The sequence below is a fragment of the Rhea americana genome, unplaced genomic scaffold (genome assembly GCF_003343005.1).
Source record: "Rhea americana isolate MKP2758 unplaced genomic scaffold, rheAme1 scaffold_23, whole genome shotgun sequence".
In the NCBI taxonomy this organism is placed as follows: Eukaryota; Metazoa; Chordata; class Aves; order Rheiformes; family Rheidae; genus Rhea; species Rhea americana.
The window spans coordinates 5,427,887-5,445,963 of NW_028186346.1; the positions used below are offsets into that span (position 1 = coordinate 5,427,887).

Consider the following 18,077-nt stretch of genomic DNA (forward strand, 5'->3'; position numbering starts at 1 on the left):
GAGCAACTGGAGTTGGACAYAGAACAGTTATTTTTAGTAATAAAGGAAAAAGGAAACTTTAAGGGCTTACCGATGCCAGAGATAACACCAAATAGATCTTTAGGAAGGCTGTTATCCAATGTGTTTCCTGATTTTTGTGGTGTTACTAGCTGACTGGCAGTTGGCAAATTAAGTGCATCATCCTTTGCACTCTATTTGGAAAAGAGATAAAAATGTGATTAATATTTTCCAGCATAATGATTTTAGTGCATATTACATACTTTTATCTTCCAGAGCAGTATTTGTTTTATGTTTATTTCTTAAAAATTAATTTCTATTAAATATGTTCAAAAGCACGGGATGAGATGTTCAAATATTTGCTCAAGCAGAGATAGCTTCAAATTTAAGACACCTCAAAAATACTGACAAAATGAATAGTCTGTGGAATTTTAAACATTTAAAAATAGGCACTTCCAAAACACACAGATTACTTTTACTTCATATGTGCCAATAATTCTCTTATTGGAAGGGTATTTTGAATTTCTTTCTTTCTTGATTTGCAAGAGGAACACAGAAAGAAGTGGACAAATAAAAATAAAATAATTCTTTAATCTCTAACTCTTAGATTCAACAGTTATATCTAATCATGTTTTATCAATATATTCATTAACAAATTCCATTTGAATTCATTCTCTTACAGCTACCTCAGAGTACAGTTGTTCCAAAAGCTCACTCCTTTAGAATTAAAAATGTTTCTCTATTTTCTAGAAAATTAAGTAAATTTATTTTTGGTCCGTATATTTTGCTATTGGACTGAATCAGGAAAATAAGATTTATATATATACACATTATATAAAACTTATATATATATACACACATATAGATACACATATATATACATAAAACTGCAACTAACATAGTCTTTTCTGCTGAATAGCAATAGCAGCTACTGATTCTGACAGGGTTTTAGCAAACAATTCTGTATATGTTTGAAGTCAGTGGGAGTCTTCTCTTGCATAAGAGATAAACATACGTAAGTGCAATATTACAATCTACAAGACTGTACAAAATGGCAGGAGAAACTATGGAGAAGCGTAATTTCTGAGAAAAAAAAAAGAGGCATTATAACTTAATAAAATCTTCTCTTAGAACAAATGTATCAAAAAGTTGGTAACAGATACAAAAGGAAGCCAACTAAAATTGCAGAAACAATGGGTATTTTTGACTTCAACTCTACACTTCCTTCAGCTTCTTTGGTACTTAACTAAGAGCTGCCAAAAAAGGTATACTGGGTCCAATCCTATGCGGTTTATAGTTTTTATTGAAATATAGGAATATCCCCAAAGATAATGAAAAAGCAAAACGTTACATGTCAGTATAATCAGATGGCATCAGAATTACACTGTGGCAGTCTGTGTAGCCTAGCATTCTTTAAAAACATTGGAAGTTCAAATAARGATCTGTAAAGGTATTGTAACTCGTATGTAGCACCAAACTATTCAATTATGATGTTAGGTGTAACTTACCTACATCAGAGAAGCTGGSGCCAAAACCACAAAGGTAATTAAACTTCTAATTGAATAAAAAGCAAGGAGAACATATAAAGAATTCTGAAACTTTTCAGTTTGCCAGAAGTTTGAAGTGTTTCATATATGTGTTATCATTAATTATGAAAATAAATTCAGAATATTGCATAGAAATGGTCACTCACATTGCAGGAAGGGTTAACAGGAAACGGAGACACATCTTTGACATTGATTCGCTGAACATTTTCTATGAGCAGTCCAAAGAGTGGCAAATACATAGTGGCTATTCTTGCTTGATGGTTCTAAATAGAGTTAAACAGCTTATTAACAAATTGCAGATTTCATTTTAATTATCAAAGATTGTTTTTTAAAGCTGTATCTTCTACTATTTCAGTTAAAATGCAGAAAAGAGTATTTTAAATGCATTCAATTTTATCTAAGACTAAATAGATCAAATTAATTTTATATTAACTCGACAAATTCATAATATCTGATAATATATATATAATATATATAGTCTGATAATATTCGTATTTTTATATTCATTAAAAAAAAGACCAGGAAAGCTAAAAATTAAAAATCACACAAATTTTACCACTACAACTTGCAGCTTAAGCTTACTTCCCAGTAAGACATGACAAAAGGCCAACAGCTGCATCTTAAGAGCTAACATTTAATGAAAATAAGAGCTTTTAAAACACATTGGAAAATCTGATTATTGTATCTTTTACTGCAGTTAGAGATTATACCATATCAAAATTAATAAACACATGTAATTGTGATAAAGAGGCTCTTTGCACTTTTATTTGTTAAAAATATTGGGTTTTGCAGATTATCAGCTATATTTGTTTTCATCACAAATACACTTTGAACTGAAATAGCATGGCTACAAATTAATACATTTTTAGTGAAAGAAAAAAAGAAGTTCTGAAAATGCACTTAATCTTTATATTTTGTACTACTAATACAGAAATACACTTACCCTGGAAGCATATCTATCATCAAAAGAATGCTTTATCATCAAATTCTTGAGCACACTAATTGCAATCTGTCGTATGTCTCTGAACTCTTGTAATGCATTTCCCACCTCCCTTAGAAGCAATCCCACTAAGAAGTGATTCTTACAGAACTCATCTGTTAATGAATAGTCAAGGTGAAGGTCTGGAAATTACAAAGTACAAGCCCTATGTAAGGAATAGTTTCATTTAATTTATTAATTAACAAAAAGTTAAACAAAAGTGTTTCCCAGTTTATTGACAAAGATGATTTACATACACCTAGCTAGATTAACTATACAATGACACAATTACTGAGCAATGACTGTATATATATATATATATATATTCAATCAATAGACACCAAAGAAATATAAACTTGTGTCTTTAAAAATAGTTTTTTAAAATAAAATCTAACATTAAAAAGTGTTCCTACAAAATTCACTCCGATCAGTATCTTTTAGCTTCAAGTATTTACATAAGTATTCACTATGAATATACACTGTAGAACCTGCTAACTGTGTTGCTGGTTAACTTGTATTTTCACAGAAAATACACCCAAAATTTGCAGCGGGTAGTAAAAGTGCTACTGGTGATGAAGAGACTACATTTGTATCACATATGTCTAAATTAAGGAATTTGTTCTCAGTTTATAAGCATACAAATAGATAGAACCATATTTAAACAAATTAATTTAAAATGAATCTATGAAAATTATACTTGCATTGTAATAACTGTTTATTAGTCAAATTTTCAGCTACATTCAATTAAAAATATGCATAAGGTATTAGTTGTATTAGAATTGGAATTAAAGGACACCTTACTTGAACATTTTATGCCTAAAACACTGTAATACAATTTTATTTCACAAAATATATAATATGTAGTAGTAGCAGCTGTAGCTGTAAATCTACACTAAGCTATATACAGATATACATACAGATATCTATATAGATGTTAAAAGATACACACACACGCAAAAATTCTATCAGACACACCAAAGTCGAGCTACTCCTGTTTAAAAGTACTTTTTCATGTACTAAAATAATCCTTCAACTAATTTGCATAGTGAATACACCACATGTAGTATCATATATTTATTATAACATAGATAAGTTTAAAATATCCGCTGATAAGCTGTTCCCAAGAATTTCTTATATTTACTTTCTTTGTTCAACAGATTAGTCAAAGACCAGATACTGATCTCAAAACACTTTCGTTTTTGGAAGAACTCTCCCAGGAAGGGAATCCATTAAATAGGAAAGAAACACAAACAGAAAAGCATAAGACTTTCTACAGGCCTTCCTGTGTTATTATCATGAGAGCCAGTCACATGTCACCTGAGATCTCTTTTGTCTGGAACAGCAAAAACAAAGCCAGAAGCATTTGTGATAAAGGTATTTCTCCCTGGTTAAACACCTAGTTCACTGAGAGGCAGCATTTTATACTGTTCTTTAATGTGCAGTCAGAAGCACCCTTTGTTAGTCCCTTATAAGCACTAAAACAATTCATAGGTCCTTTTCTATGGGAAGATTTATGCAATGTTATTATCTGAAACACTCCTGAAGGCTAAAAAATCCAAACACCTAAGTTCTATGCAGTTGCCCTTCTCTTACTCTATGCTGTTCTATCACCTTAGTGAAACTTCTAATAAGTTACATCCAACTTTACTAAGCCAGCAAAGGTTATTGAAAAAATATTTCAAGGGAGATCAATCTACCAGAATATCAATATTAGGTTAGAACTCTCGGTAGTTTATTTTACTTGTAAAAGTACCTTCCTCATCTCTGTTATTCATKTTTGCTTTGAAACAATGCTAGCGGGAATCTAATGGTGACTTTACAGCTGCAAATGCAATAGCTAACATACTATTTGTTTTGGCACAATGTTAGATGTACCAGGAGCCCAGCTTGGCTAAACAGGGGAACAGACTGAGCTCCAGTGCAAAGAAAGGATGTATATAAGTGATGTAGGAAAGAACAGGCTACAAAAGAAGAATATAGCAACACTGACCAGGCATGCAGGAACTATGCCAGGAAAGCCAAAGCTTAGCTATAGCTGAAACTGGTAAGGGACATCAATGGCAAAAAGAGCAGCTTCTACCATTACATTTGTAGTAAAAGCTTGGACAATGAAAATATTGGACAGTTGTTCACTGGGGAGGGTGATTTATTGATAATAATCAGATCAGGCTGAGGTACTCAATACCGTCGTTGCCTTGTTCTTCACCACCACAGTCTCCCAGGCCTTTGAGTCTAGTGATAGGGTTTAAGGAAGAGAACTGCTAATAGTTAGCAAGGCCATCCTCACTGACATTGGGTTAGGGATCTCCTGAGAGACCTCGAACCACACAAGGCAATGACACCAGATGAGATGCTGAGAGAGTTAGCTAATGTCATTGCATGGCCATTTACTATCATCTTAGAAAAATCATAGTGATCTGGAGTCTCTCATAATCAGGATTCCTGAATGACTAAAGAAGGGCAAATGTTACACCCATATTTCTAAAAGAGCAAGAAAAATAATTCAGGCCTCACTTCGGTCCCTGGGGAAAATCAGAAAGTAAGTCCTCTTGGAAGCCATTTCTCAGCACACAAAGGACGAGAATATACCAAAGGTAAATCACACTCAATTAACCTGACTTCTAAAACAAACTCATTTGATCTGTGGATAAGGGGTAAGTAGAGAAAGTCAACAGTATCACTGCATCCAAACCAGGAATTAGTCTAGATGGGCAGACACCTAAACACATGAAAAAACTAGGTGGATCACTGGGCTCAAAGGCTAATGATTGAAGGTTTTAATTCAGTCTGGAGACCAGTTACAAGAGGAGTTGCCCAAGATGTATCCTAAGACCTATCCTACCAAGTATTCCATTTAATACTTTCAAAGTTTCCAAGATATCATAGACTGGCAGTTACACAGTCTACTTATTTAACAATAAAACACTGACATACAAGAAATACAGCACACACTTCTGTACATGAATTACCTTGGTATCTCTGAATTCTGCCTTTTCCAAATGGCATTGGTAGATTCAAAGGTATGTAGTGCTCATGATTACAGACTACACGGAGAAATTCAAATTTGAATTCAAAGAGAGTCTGCAAAAATCATTTAAAAGTGTAAATAAAACAACTGATGCAGTGATTTGAATAATATATCAAAAATAGCTTTATTACACAAATGAGTGATTTCTGTCAGTGTTGCAGTGCGAGGGATGTAGCCTTGTGGAATTTCCATATGTCAGTATAAAATACTTTAATCACAATTCATATGCAATAGCTGGATATAGTTCTGTCCATTTTCCAGAGCTAGTTAAGTTTACTAGGATCTTATACACTGATGTAAGAAAATTCTGGAATCACAAGAGAAATTCTTTGGACATCTAGTACATGATATCCCCACTACTGTAAACACATAGAAACATATAGAAACATATCAACAATCCCAATTAATGGTGCCAACCTTAAAAATATCAAGCAAGAAAATGTAAGTCCACTTAGTGTTACCCCTCCCATTTTCTAAATACACATGCTATGGTGTGGTAAACGGACACCTTGAAGATGGAAAGTAACATATGAAAAAGTGATTTGGTGGAAAACTGATCGAGGCACAGCATTGGTACTTCTAAGAACCATGCTTGAATGTAACTGGAAAGAAGTCAAGTCTTAATGCAGGGCTCTATCCACACGTATCAAAAAGAGGCAACTCCTAAAAATAGTTTGTTTAAAAAAAGAGTACCTTTGGATCTCCAGGAGCAAAGCAGTTGATGTAGTTATTGATTTGTTTGAAAACAAAACCTCTATCCATAAAGGTAAAACACCTCTGGGGAAAAAACAAACAAACAAAAAGACAGTATTGGTTTAGTATCATCTCAGCACTCACTAACTATACACCTATGTTTTACAAGTTTATTTTCCAAATACATCATTGATATTTCATTCATCAGAATATAAAACAAGCATACTATATATACGTATACCAAGTTTTCTCTTACAGTCCAGATTTTAAACAAATCGCAGATATAAAAAGCAGTTTGAATATAAGTTGTCCATCTTGACATAAGCAACGTCACCAACAGCCTTAGCTACCATTTTATTTCCTTTCCTTTTTTTCTACTACATCTGTTTGAAAATGAAAAGACAGTGAAAGCCTGTTTATATAAAATAAATGCAAATAAAACACTACTCAATGCATGAAGTTTTTGTAAGGTTGGAAGAAAACTAGATAACATAGAAAAGAATAAACAAGAACAAGGCAAAATAGTTTGAAGAAAATATAAATTCATAAAAAACTCATGAATAGACAGGTCTTTTGATTCCAGAAAATGCAAATTATACTTCAATAGATTTTTGCTTGGACATAGAATTGTACTTAAAAAGCATAATGCATATTCAGTTTTGTATGACTTGACTTTAAAAATTCCTTAAAATACACAAAGAAACATTATTATTGAAAAAATGACTCAAGTTGTTCGTGTACCTACTTTTATAAAAGCAGCAAGACTATGGTTTGCATTTTTTGAAGCCTCTGGATTGTCTCTGTATTTCTGAGTGATGTGCGGCATCAGCATATTAACAACTGTTTCAACTGCGTGATGAAAGGAAGCAGAAAATCTCTGGTTTCGTAACAGCTAGAAGAACAAATTCAAATACAAATTTAACATGCTTTGTAACATCAGAACACAAAAGAAAACCTATTTCAGATAAGATATAGATAATCTGACAGGAAAGGAAGACAGAAAGTTTTCAAATTTACTAATTTATAATATTCTTTAAACACAAGATTTTCCTGAACTTTTCTAAAATAAGGAGAAGAAAAAGAATACTTGGTTGAAAGAAAATATTGCAATATGCACTAACATCTGTATTAAAAAATCCAAGCAAAGTACACTTTTCTTTTTATTGACAACGATGTATGCATGAAAAGTTTAAAGCATTAGTATTTTTCTATACTAAAATAASATCCATAATAAAAGCTAAGAGTAAAACGGAATTCTTTATTTCTTCTACAATCCCCTTCAAAGCAGGCACCAATTAGTTCATGTATCAACTACATTGTCGCACTCTTTTTTTGCCATGGAAAGTGGGGTTATTTGTTGCTATGAAATGTTTTTTTTTTTAAAAAAATTGATTTTTTCCATCATGCAAATTCTCACCCATGCTTTTATCTTTCAAGAACTGTAGCTCTTGCTCATCAGTCACCTCCAGTCTCAGCTCTTCCAGTCTTCAGAATTACCAGAATCTTGTTTTCCATACACTTAAGGTTCCAAAATAAGTTTTCCCTTGTTTTTAAGCAGCTTGCCAATTAGTTTATTCCACTACATTCATGACTTTCCTTTTTTTTAAACCACCATCTATATTATCTTTATCAATAATTTCATACATTCTGACCAACATTGGTTAGTAAGTTCTCTTCAGCTTTTTGACATCATATAGCTTTTCTTTTATTGCTTTACATCTTACAGTCTTTCATAAAGATTCTATCTTTTTCCTGAAGGAACTTAATGACAGGTAGGTAAGGCTGAAACTGGCTATGACAAAAGTTGTCATTATATATTTTCTTTCTGTAAACTGTAAAATTAAAATATCAGACTGTTCTGGAATACTTTATTATTAAAATGCTTTTCTAAACCAAATCCTTTCTAAACTAAATTTTTTCTAAACCATCCCCAGGGAGAGCAAATCATTGTCAAGGCCCTGCATAAACCTATGATTACAAAATTCGATGCAAAGTTCCCTTGTTTGAACTGTGCTCCAAAACCTCTAGTTCTATCTTTAGAAAAATTAGATTTCTAAATATAAGAGTTGAAAAAGATCAATGCATAAATATCTACGGTATCTACACAATATGATATCTATGCAATAATGCAAATAATAAACAAAAATTCAAAACTTGGTTGGAAGGTACGTCAGTCAGTGTCCTCTAATATTCTGATAACTCAGTCTCTGTTGGACAGTAATTATATATATATATWTTTTTAAAAATAAAATTCTTGCTACAGAAGTAATTTTGATGTGCACAGAAATATATCATTCTGCAAAACTTCACAAGCAGGAAATATCTGACTACATGTTCCTCTTATTATTTTAAACAAGATAGAAAAGATAGCAAAATAATTTGTTTGACATTCTTGTAAAGTAAGAAGTATTGCTTAGGAATGAGGATATTTGGAAACAAGAGGTGAGTTCTGCTTTTTTACGTCACAGGGAAGATAATCAGGTTAGCTCTGACAGAGTAAGCTTTTTTCATGTCAAATACAAAGAAAATATATAAATCCAGCATAAAATGTCATCTTAACAGTTTTTAACTATGAACGTAGCTTCACATTATTGTGGGGGAGAATGAGAATTCAAGGCGACATATAGCAAAACGCTAGAATTCAAAGATGCTTATTAAGAGACTTTACTCCCATTGTACTATTGGACAATCCATATTTGAGGGTTGCTTTTGGAGATACTATTAAAAAAGCCCAATATACTAACCTGAAATGGATGAGATTCGTATAGAACAAGTATACTTAAAATACAAAACACAAACAATCTGAACCTCAACTAAGTTCAAGAATAAACTGGTAGGAGAGTGGGACATAAATAGAAACAAAAAAAGTAATTTCCAATATCAAGGGTTTTTTTAATATAATTACTGCATGCTTCTATAACAAGAGCAGTTAGTCCTAATTAACAATGTATCACTATTTTGTTAGCTTCAATATAATCTGTGTTGAAAAAAAAAAACCATTGCATGGACTGTTTCCATCTTTGAAAGATACATAGCTATAAATCTACTAAATCTATAAAAAACACCTTATTGTGCTTCCTTATCTTCTGTTTTGAAATAGAATGGAGACTCCTAAAAACTTAAGAGTGCCATCAATATTTAGATCCTATTWTTGTGGCTTACTTAATTTTTTCTGACACTTTGGAATCAAAAATAAAATGCAACTAGGAATTAGTTGAACCTTTGAAAACAGTTATGCTGTTCCATGATCACTATTTGCTCAGCCCACTTCCTATAAAATACTTATTAGCAATCATGTTAACCAGTAGAACAAATATCTATTACAACAAAGCATAGAACTTTTTGGCTTAAATAATTTTGTAGGACAGAAAGATTAAAGTAAACAGAACTGTTCAGAATTTATAAAATCATAATACCCTAAGTAGTAGATAAAACTTGGTGCAACAAGTTTTTGTAAAGTATCATTTAAATAAAGGGTGAAATTTCATTATTTCTACACCAATCTTCAAGAAATATAAACGTACACTGAATTTTCTCCTGCCTACATCTTCTGGCTCTTTTTAATGAAAAAACTAAAATTACTTATGGCAACCCTTAAAAATCCATCTCAGAAGGTTACAGTATGTAATTTAAAGCGTGCTGTAAATAAAAAAATTAATTACTCYGTTTTTCAAGTACATGAAATTTGAGGTCATTAGGTCTTACTGGTCATTACTACTAAAAAAAATAAAGTCAACACTTTCTCTTACGGAAACTTAGGTCTCCTAGACATCAAGTTGATGAGGTTCTCTCTGAGTAGTAATAACGGTCATGCCACTCCAGCTCACATACCCTTCATATCATTGTAACACCAGCTAGTCAAACCTGTAACAGGTACCTGCAACTGACACTATATTCCATTGCCATTTTTTTCCCTTGAAAAGCAAACCTTGTTACATAGAACTTATTCCTCAGATCCAGGGGAGTGGTGCACTCCAAATGCAATTTATTATTAAGATGACACGGGTCGGTAATGATTCATCAGCTTTGAGACACGAGCCTTTCCAGCAAATGACTCAGTATAGCACTCTGGTGAAAAAAAAAAACTAGTAGTAATGTGAGGCTCACCAATAGTGCTATATCACACTATGCAGAAGATGCCAATTTTGGGAGAAGATGCTTAATCTTGGACACTGGCTGAGTCATTCTGAGAAGCTGTGTTTGGTTTTTTGTTTGTTTACACAGACTCCTTTAAAAAAGATTGTATTCTACTGTACTTATTTTATCCACCATCTGATCTCAATTTAAAAACATAATCACTACTGTAAGGAAGTTATAATTAAATTAAGGAAATGAGTTTGCATGATAGAAATTTAGTGGTTTCTCTGAGGCTTTTTTAAACCAGTATACTGTTTCCAAACTTGTGAGATTTATGTATGTTTTTTAAAATCAGGAAAATTAACATATTCGTTTAGTCAAGCAAAAAGTGGTTTTTCCCCCCATAATATTACCTACCAAATACAAGAGCAAACATCCTCAAGATATACAACTTTCACAAACATCATGTTTTGAAAACTTGGCACAGATGTGCCACATTCTGTAATTAGAAAAACTGTCAGAGTGTTGAGAACTGTAAAATAAATACTGACAGTACTGTCAGGAAAGTCACCAAAAACACTCCTAAACCCACAGGAAAAGAAAGTATTTCAGTATTAATAATAAAGTTTAGTTACTCTACATTTACCAAAAGTTGTCAATATCATTTTTCAATGATCCAATTTTAATTCAACTCCAGGAGTCTGTAGAATATTTCAGCTTTAAATAAGGATCAGAGGATTCTCTGTTTTATCAGACTACACTTTTATTTCAATTTAATTAGTGGCTGTAATAAATAAACTCAAATTAGAGTGTGGTGAAATAAGAGGCACTCCATTTACAACCTGAAAAGAGAGACAAAATCTTTTCTAAGCAACATCAAATCAATAACAGAAATGTAAGTCTATAGATCCTACTGTCTTTTCCAAAATTATTCGGACAGATACCATGGAAACACAAAAAGAAGTGAAGAATAAAAGAAAGGATACCTGGATACTTTTCTTACTCATTTGAATTAATAGCATTTATATTGATCAGTGGTGGATAAAGTGGTGGGTAAGTCTTCTCTTCTTGCTAGAAATTTAAAGGAAGCTCCAAGCAGTTACTCTATGTTAGCTGACCAATTAAACCCAAGCAAGGAGCTTGACATCTTAAGTCCAAAAGGATACACGGCACTAAACATACAGCAAAACCTTGTGCACATGACTGTATTCTAAAAAAAACCCCAATCAAATAATAGCCCTCATAGTTCCCCAGTTTATTTTAAGACGTCGGTGCTAAAAGCTTGTCCTCTTCCACATTTCAGAAGATAACTTATATCTATACTACTAGTAGCATGTCAATGCCTGACCTCTCAGCAAACTACAGACCTATTTCTAGATTAAAAAGACTATAAATACGTGAAAGTTAAAGGCACTATGTGAGAACATATCAAGTCAATTTTGTACAAAAGTATCCTTCCCCTGAAGGGTCCCTTCCCCTGTCTAACCTTTTTTTTAAAAAAATCTCCCAATAAAGGTACCAGAATTTCATCAGGAAGCGTTTCAGGACTAGTGTCAAATTAAAAACTGAGTTTTTATTTTAAAAAATAAGTTTTTTTTTTGTTATGATTAAAAGGAGACGACTGTCCTTTTAATGACATTTTAAGTGAAGGGAATTCCTTTTAGCCTTCTGTATAAATCCAAGACAGCATCTAGCATCTCATGACACTACAAGCAAAAGTTTGAGGTTTTCTTCAAATATAAAAATAACCRGATGAAGCAGATATTCTTTATAAGTTTTAGCTGCCCATAAAAACTTAGTCAGAATAAAACATAGCTGGGCAAATTGGGGTGTGGTCTGGGGCTGGTAATACTTAAAACACATAATTGATTTTGCTATTAAATGAAAAAAAGCCTTGATACACTGACTGATTATCTGGACAGCTGCTCTAACATTGCACATGAGTGGGAAACAATTATTTTATCATCCATGTTAAATAGTCTCCTCTTTATTTAATTCAGATGGTAAAACACATGAATTTCTGTGAGAGTGCAATGTTAAAGCTGGGTATCTTTGTTACATGATATATTTCAGTAGGTGTCCCTTGGGACAAAACAATAATGCCTAGTTCAGCTTGAAATCCCTAAAGAAGTAGCTTTTGCATTCTTCCTCCCTATTGTTATGACATCCCTCAAATTATGTACGAGTAATTAGTGCTAAAATGAGTTGAGCTGAATACTGTAGTAAGACTTTTTATTTGCTACTAGACAATATTCAGTGTGATGAAATGATTTAATTCTTTTAACTGAAAGTAAACCAGTAACACGAACAGGATTTTTTTTTTTTAACATACATACTAAGAACAAGTGATGGTTAGTAGGATCTGGACTTCAAATATGTTACTTTGAGAAATGACTACTTATGAAAAATTCATTTGATCAACTATCATATGGAGTTCACACGCTTCTTAAAAAGAAAAATCAATCCATAATTTCTAAAAAAATCAAACAAACCAAAAAAACCCTATTAATCCCAATATAGAAAAGTCGAGACACTTTAAGTAAGTTGAACTGGGACATGAACTCTATTATTCATACCACAGCAGAACAATATTAACTATAGCACATGCTAACATTTTTTCTGATCATTGTTCAATCAASTATTTCTCCCTGTGCACTTCAGACTTTCAGTTATGCTCCAAATACACAGTGAAAATACTGATAAGGATTTCAGATTTCCTGACTTTGACTCAGTAAGTTACTGAGCTAGGAATACTTTTTGTACTTGAAACTTTACCTCTCTAAGAATTGCTTCAAAGCAAGAGTAAGTAAACTAAAAGCTCCCACTCATGTAAGAAAAACATGGCTTACTATAAGCCAAGCTGGTCTGGTTCTAAAATGTCTAGTTCTAAATTAGTATTATCCCTCCAACAGAGAATTAAATTTTGATATTTCTTATTGCATACAGAAAGACTACGAAATGTGTTATTCATTTTTCTCACAGTTTTTTAATGTCAAAGCCAAAGAGCTGCTTCGGAAAAAGACCACATATTTTTGGATATCTACATCAAAGGCCACATTACTGATTGTTGCTTCCAGCTTCACTGTACCATAAGTATAAAGAAATTGTACTAAAAGGGTCTGAAGATTTGTATAGGCTCCTCTATGGTACAAATTTTAATGGGTTGCTATGCATTTAAAATAATGTTTTATCCAGCCCTCTAGAGTTTTCTAATAGTCCACCTTCTTTCTCCTAGTCCTTTGCTTTCCCTCATTTTCTTATAAATAGTTACTAAATATGAATCATATACTATATGTATACAACTCTAATTTTCTAATTTCCTTATATGCAATAAAAATGTGATTAGAGAAAGACATTGTGCAAATTATTTTTAAAAAACTTTAACTTTTTTCTTTTTTTTACAAAAATTAACATACCTTCACTTTAGAGTTTTCTATCAGATGCTGAGCCATTGATTTTATCAGAACTTCAAAGAAAAACCATGAATACTGCAGAGAAAAAAAATATTCTGTAAACTCCCCACATGCATTCAACAGTTATTTCAATAGTTAGTGCATATTCTTCCGTTCTGACTGGATATGAATATACATGAAAAAGTATATTTCAATATATACCTTAAGTAGCTTGTTGCTTGTAAGAAAGTCAGCAGATGGCTTTAGAATCGTGGTCATGGACTTGGTCAATTCTTCATGTACAGTCTTAAGTTCAGAAGCAATATAAGGTTCAGCTTTATAAGCATACTTSGAGAGAAAAAATATAATTTGATATTGTGACATAATATGAAATTACTGAAATTAAACAAATGCAACTTGGTTTAAATATATTGTTTTTAGAGAAATTAAAAAAATAATAATAAACTTTATTTTTGCCCACCTTGACATAAGACCTCAAGTAGCTATCCAAGCCTTCTTCATGACACTGAGCCACAATATGGATAATAACTCTAAATAAGAGTCAAAAACCAAAACCAGGTGAGTACACAGAAGAAAGGTATGGCTGCTGAAGCAAAAATTTTATTCAGTTATAGTCATCATTTCAACTCTACAAAGCACTTAAAATTCTTTACCTTGTCACATTGACCGCAACCTCCTCTTGAGTAGCTCTAGTGAGAACTCTAAATAACTGGTTTAGAACAGTTGGCAGGAAAGCAATCATCACATGGCCTTCCATAGCATGAAGGCTCTAAAAGAAAGAAGCAGTACTACTGTCACTCCCTTCATTCCCTTGAAACAATAGCATTTAAATTACAAATATTGAAACAATAAAATTTATTTCAATTTTTTTTCAAAAAAGGCTACTTGCTTTTTTTGCTATTAATTATCTCAAATACAACCACATAGAAGGCAACTGAGAATAGTTTTCAATAAAAATGTTTAATAAAAATTAAGTTTCATTAAAAGGATTTCAGAAAATAGTTATTTGTACTTTTCTGTGCCGATGCATACTAGGTCATGTTTCAATGAAAAGAACATCCGTCTATACCACAGGTTCACAAACTGACACTTTGGTATATTTATTTCATCCATTAAAGTAGGGATTTATCAAATGGAAGCTCCACAAAAAATGCAGATTGCTTACCTGTCGTAACTGCAATATTAGTTATATTCAACTGCAAAACAAACAACTAATATATTAAAAAAAAAGAATGGGGTATATTAAAATTCCTAACTACCTAACATTTGGAATTAGATACAGTTAATTACTAGTAACTCAGCTCCTTCAACATATATTGTCCACCTTCATATCCAGTGAATTCTAAAGAATCACTAATCCTTGAGAGCACAAAAACTTTCTGCAGTACCCATAGGAAAGGTATCACCAGGAATTTGTTTGCATTCCACCACACGCAAAAGATGTTACAGACAGTATATGCCATTTGATCCTCCATTGTTTTATACCACAATAACCAATGGAGCTAAAGGGAGTTTTGGGGAGGAGGGGGAAAAAAGCGCTATTTGATGGAYATATATACAGACAACATATTTCAAGCAATTCCAGTTTGCATTAAGTAGATGTCTTTTTCTTGAATGTTTGCGTACATGAACATTCACACTATTTGGGACTTCAGATAACCTTTCCTCCTATGAGCTCTCAAGTGGGTTTTTTTTTTTGGTTTTATTTTGTTTTTACATGTAAACAGTAACCATACTCTACTGCATCTACTGCTTCTAATATCAGAGTATTAGGTAAACATGCCATCCAGGTCATGGCTTTGTCCAGGATTCAGACATTTTTTGGTAAAGGGACTGTTTTAGTTAGAACTCTGCCACAACTGGGCTTGTAACAAGCTCTGACGCCTCTAACCAATCAATTACACAGAAACTGTCAAAAATAGCTGTGCCCTTTGATCTCAGGCAGAAAACTATGGGCAAACATCTCAACTTATAAGCTGCTAAGAGATGTTTGGGCTCACAAAACATGAAAGAAAGCATCTCAACTTCTTGACTCAGATTAGTTTCAGAAAATATTTAATTAAAAGTATCAGGTGGTGCTTATACAAAACCTTGTTAGGGAGGGGAACAGGAGTCAGAATACAGAACGCGAGAATAGYCAATACCTGTGAGAAACTGTAGCTAGTGAACTGAGATGTTAATTTTTGAAGAATTTTTAGCTCACAGCCTGGCTAAGTCTGGCACCAATAGGTATTGGCTAACACATACAAGGCAAACTCTCAGTATATAGGAGAAGTAAAAAGTATTTGAACTCCTGGGAAGCCTGGCTAAACAGGAATTTGGCCAACTGGAAATGACACTAGTAATCATTTGTCTTGAATGCAGAGGGTGGCATATGTCTCCTGTTACCTTAAAGTGAGGCAACAAAACTAAAAATGTTTTAATATACTAGCATGGAGTATGTTTATACTGTGTRATGAAAAATTTTTATGTTTAATGACAAGCAAGAGTTTTTAAAATGCACTCTGTGGTTACACTATTCTGACAAGACATGGCCTTGTCACTGAAACTGAAGTTATTGCTAATGTGGAACTGATAAAAATGTAAGTAAGTACGTGTTGAAGAAAAGCAGTAAGGTATATAGAATCATAGAATTGGTAAGGTAGGGATCTCTGGAGATCATCTAGTCCAAYCYCCCTGCTCAAGCAGGGTCACCTAGAGCATGGTAGACATGGTTGCATCCAGGCAGGCCTTGAAGATCTCCAGAGAAGGAGACTCCACAACCTCTCTGGGCAACCTGTGCCAGAGCTCCGTCACTCTCACAGGGAAGAAATTCCCCCTCACGCTCAGGCAGAACTTCCTGGGCTTCAATTTCTGCCCATTGGCTCTTCTCCTGTCACACGGGAAAACTGAAAAGAGTTTGTCCCCATCCCCTTGACACCCTCCCTTCAGGTACTTGTACACATTGATAAGATCCCCCCTCAGTCTTCTCTTCCCCAGGCTAAACAGACCCAGCTCTTGCCGCTGTTCCTCATAGGGCAGATGCTCCAGCCCTCTGATCATCTTTGCAGCCCTACGCTGCACTCTTTCCAGTAGTTCCATGTCTCTCTTGTACTGGGGAGCCCACAACTGGACACAGTACTCAAGATGAGGCCTCACCAGGGCTGAGGAGAGGGGCAGGATCACCTCCCTCCACCTGCTGGCAACACTCTGCCTAATGCACCCCAGGAGACCATTGGCCTTCTTGGCCACAAGGGCACATTGCTGGCTCATGGTCAATCTGTCATCCACCAGCACTCCCAGGTCTTTCTCTGCAGAGCTGATCTCCAGAAAGTCAGCCCCCGGCTCGTACTGGTGCTTAGTTTTCCCTAGGTGCAGGACCCTGCACTTGCCCTTGTTGAACCTCAGGAGGTTCCTCTCCATCCAGCTCTCCAGCCTCTCCAGGGCTCTCTCAATGGCAGCACAATCCTCTGGTGTGTCACCCACTCCTCCCAGCTTGCTATCATCAGCARACTTGCTGAGGAGGCACTCTGTCCCTTCGTCCAGGTCACTGATGAAAAAGTTGAACAGGATGGGATACAGTACTGAGYCCTCGGGAACTCCACTAGCCACAGGCCTCCAGCTAGACTCCACACCACTGATGACGACCCTCTGAGCTCTGCCTTTCAGCCACTTCTCAATCYACCTCAMTGTCCACTTGTCTAACACACACTTCCTGAGCTTCTCTAGGAGGATGTGATGGGAGACAGGTCAAAAGTCTTGCTGAAATCAAGGTACACAATGTCCACTGCTCTCCCCTCATCTACCCAGCCACTCATTCCATCACACAAGGCTATCAGATTGGTTAAGCATGATTTCCCCTTGGTGAATCCATGCTGGTTACTCCTGATCACCTTCTTTTTCTCCATATGTCCGGAGATGACATCCAGAATGAGCTGTCCCATCACCTTYCCAGGGATGGAGGTGAAGCTGACTGGCCTAGACTTGCCTGGCTCCTCCTTCTTGCCCTTCTTGAAGACTGGAGTGACACTGGTTTTCTTCCAGCCCTCAGGCACCTCTCCAGTTCTCCAGGACCTTTCAAAGATGATGGAGAGCAGCTTGGCAACATCTGCCAGCTCCCTCAGTACCTATGGGTGCATCCCATCTGGGCCCATGGATTTGTGGATGTCAAGCTTGCCCAGAAGGTCTCTAATCCTATCCTCCTCAACCAAAGGAAAGTCTTCCCTTCTCCGGACTTTCTCCCTCATGTCCAGGCTGCAGGAATCACAAGGGCTGCCCTTAGCAGTGAAGACTGAAGCAAAGAAGGCATTCAGTAATTCTGCCTTCTCTCTATCCCTTGTCACCAGGGCCCCTGCCCCATTCAG

The 18,077-nt window shown here is 34.6% G+C and overlaps 1 protein-coding gene across 8 annotated transcripts in view; it reads right to left on the reverse strand.

The window, feature by feature from the left end:
• Positions 1-18,077, reverse strand: part of DOCK9 (dedicator of cytokinesis 9) — a 143,587-nt gene that overhangs the window by 46,296 nt on the left and 79,214 nt on the right. For 7 of the 8 annotated variants that reach the window (XM_085305987.1, XM_085305986.1, XM_085305983.1 and 4 more), the window contains 10 exons: positions 14,388-14,503; positions 14,195-14,264; positions 13,936-14,061; positions 13,738-13,809; positions 6,990-7,136; positions 6,245-6,328; positions 5,493-5,604; positions 2,488-2,666; positions 1,691-1,807; positions 71-191 (listed from right to left, as the gene is read on the reverse strand). In XM_085305987.1, coding sequence (XP_085162113.1) covers positions 71-191; positions 1,691-1,807; positions 2,488-2,666; positions 5,493-5,604; positions 6,245-6,328; positions 6,990-7,136; positions 13,738-13,809; positions 13,936-14,061; positions 14,195-14,264; positions 14,388-14,503 — 1,144 coding nt within the window. The remainder of the gene's footprint in view (positions 1-70; positions 192-1,690; positions 1,808-2,487; positions 2,667-5,492; positions 5,605-6,244; positions 6,329-6,989; positions 7,137-13,737; positions 13,810-13,935; positions 14,062-14,194; positions 14,265-14,387; positions 14,504-18,077) is intronic. The other variant, XM_085305985.1, reaches the window with a different exon arrangement.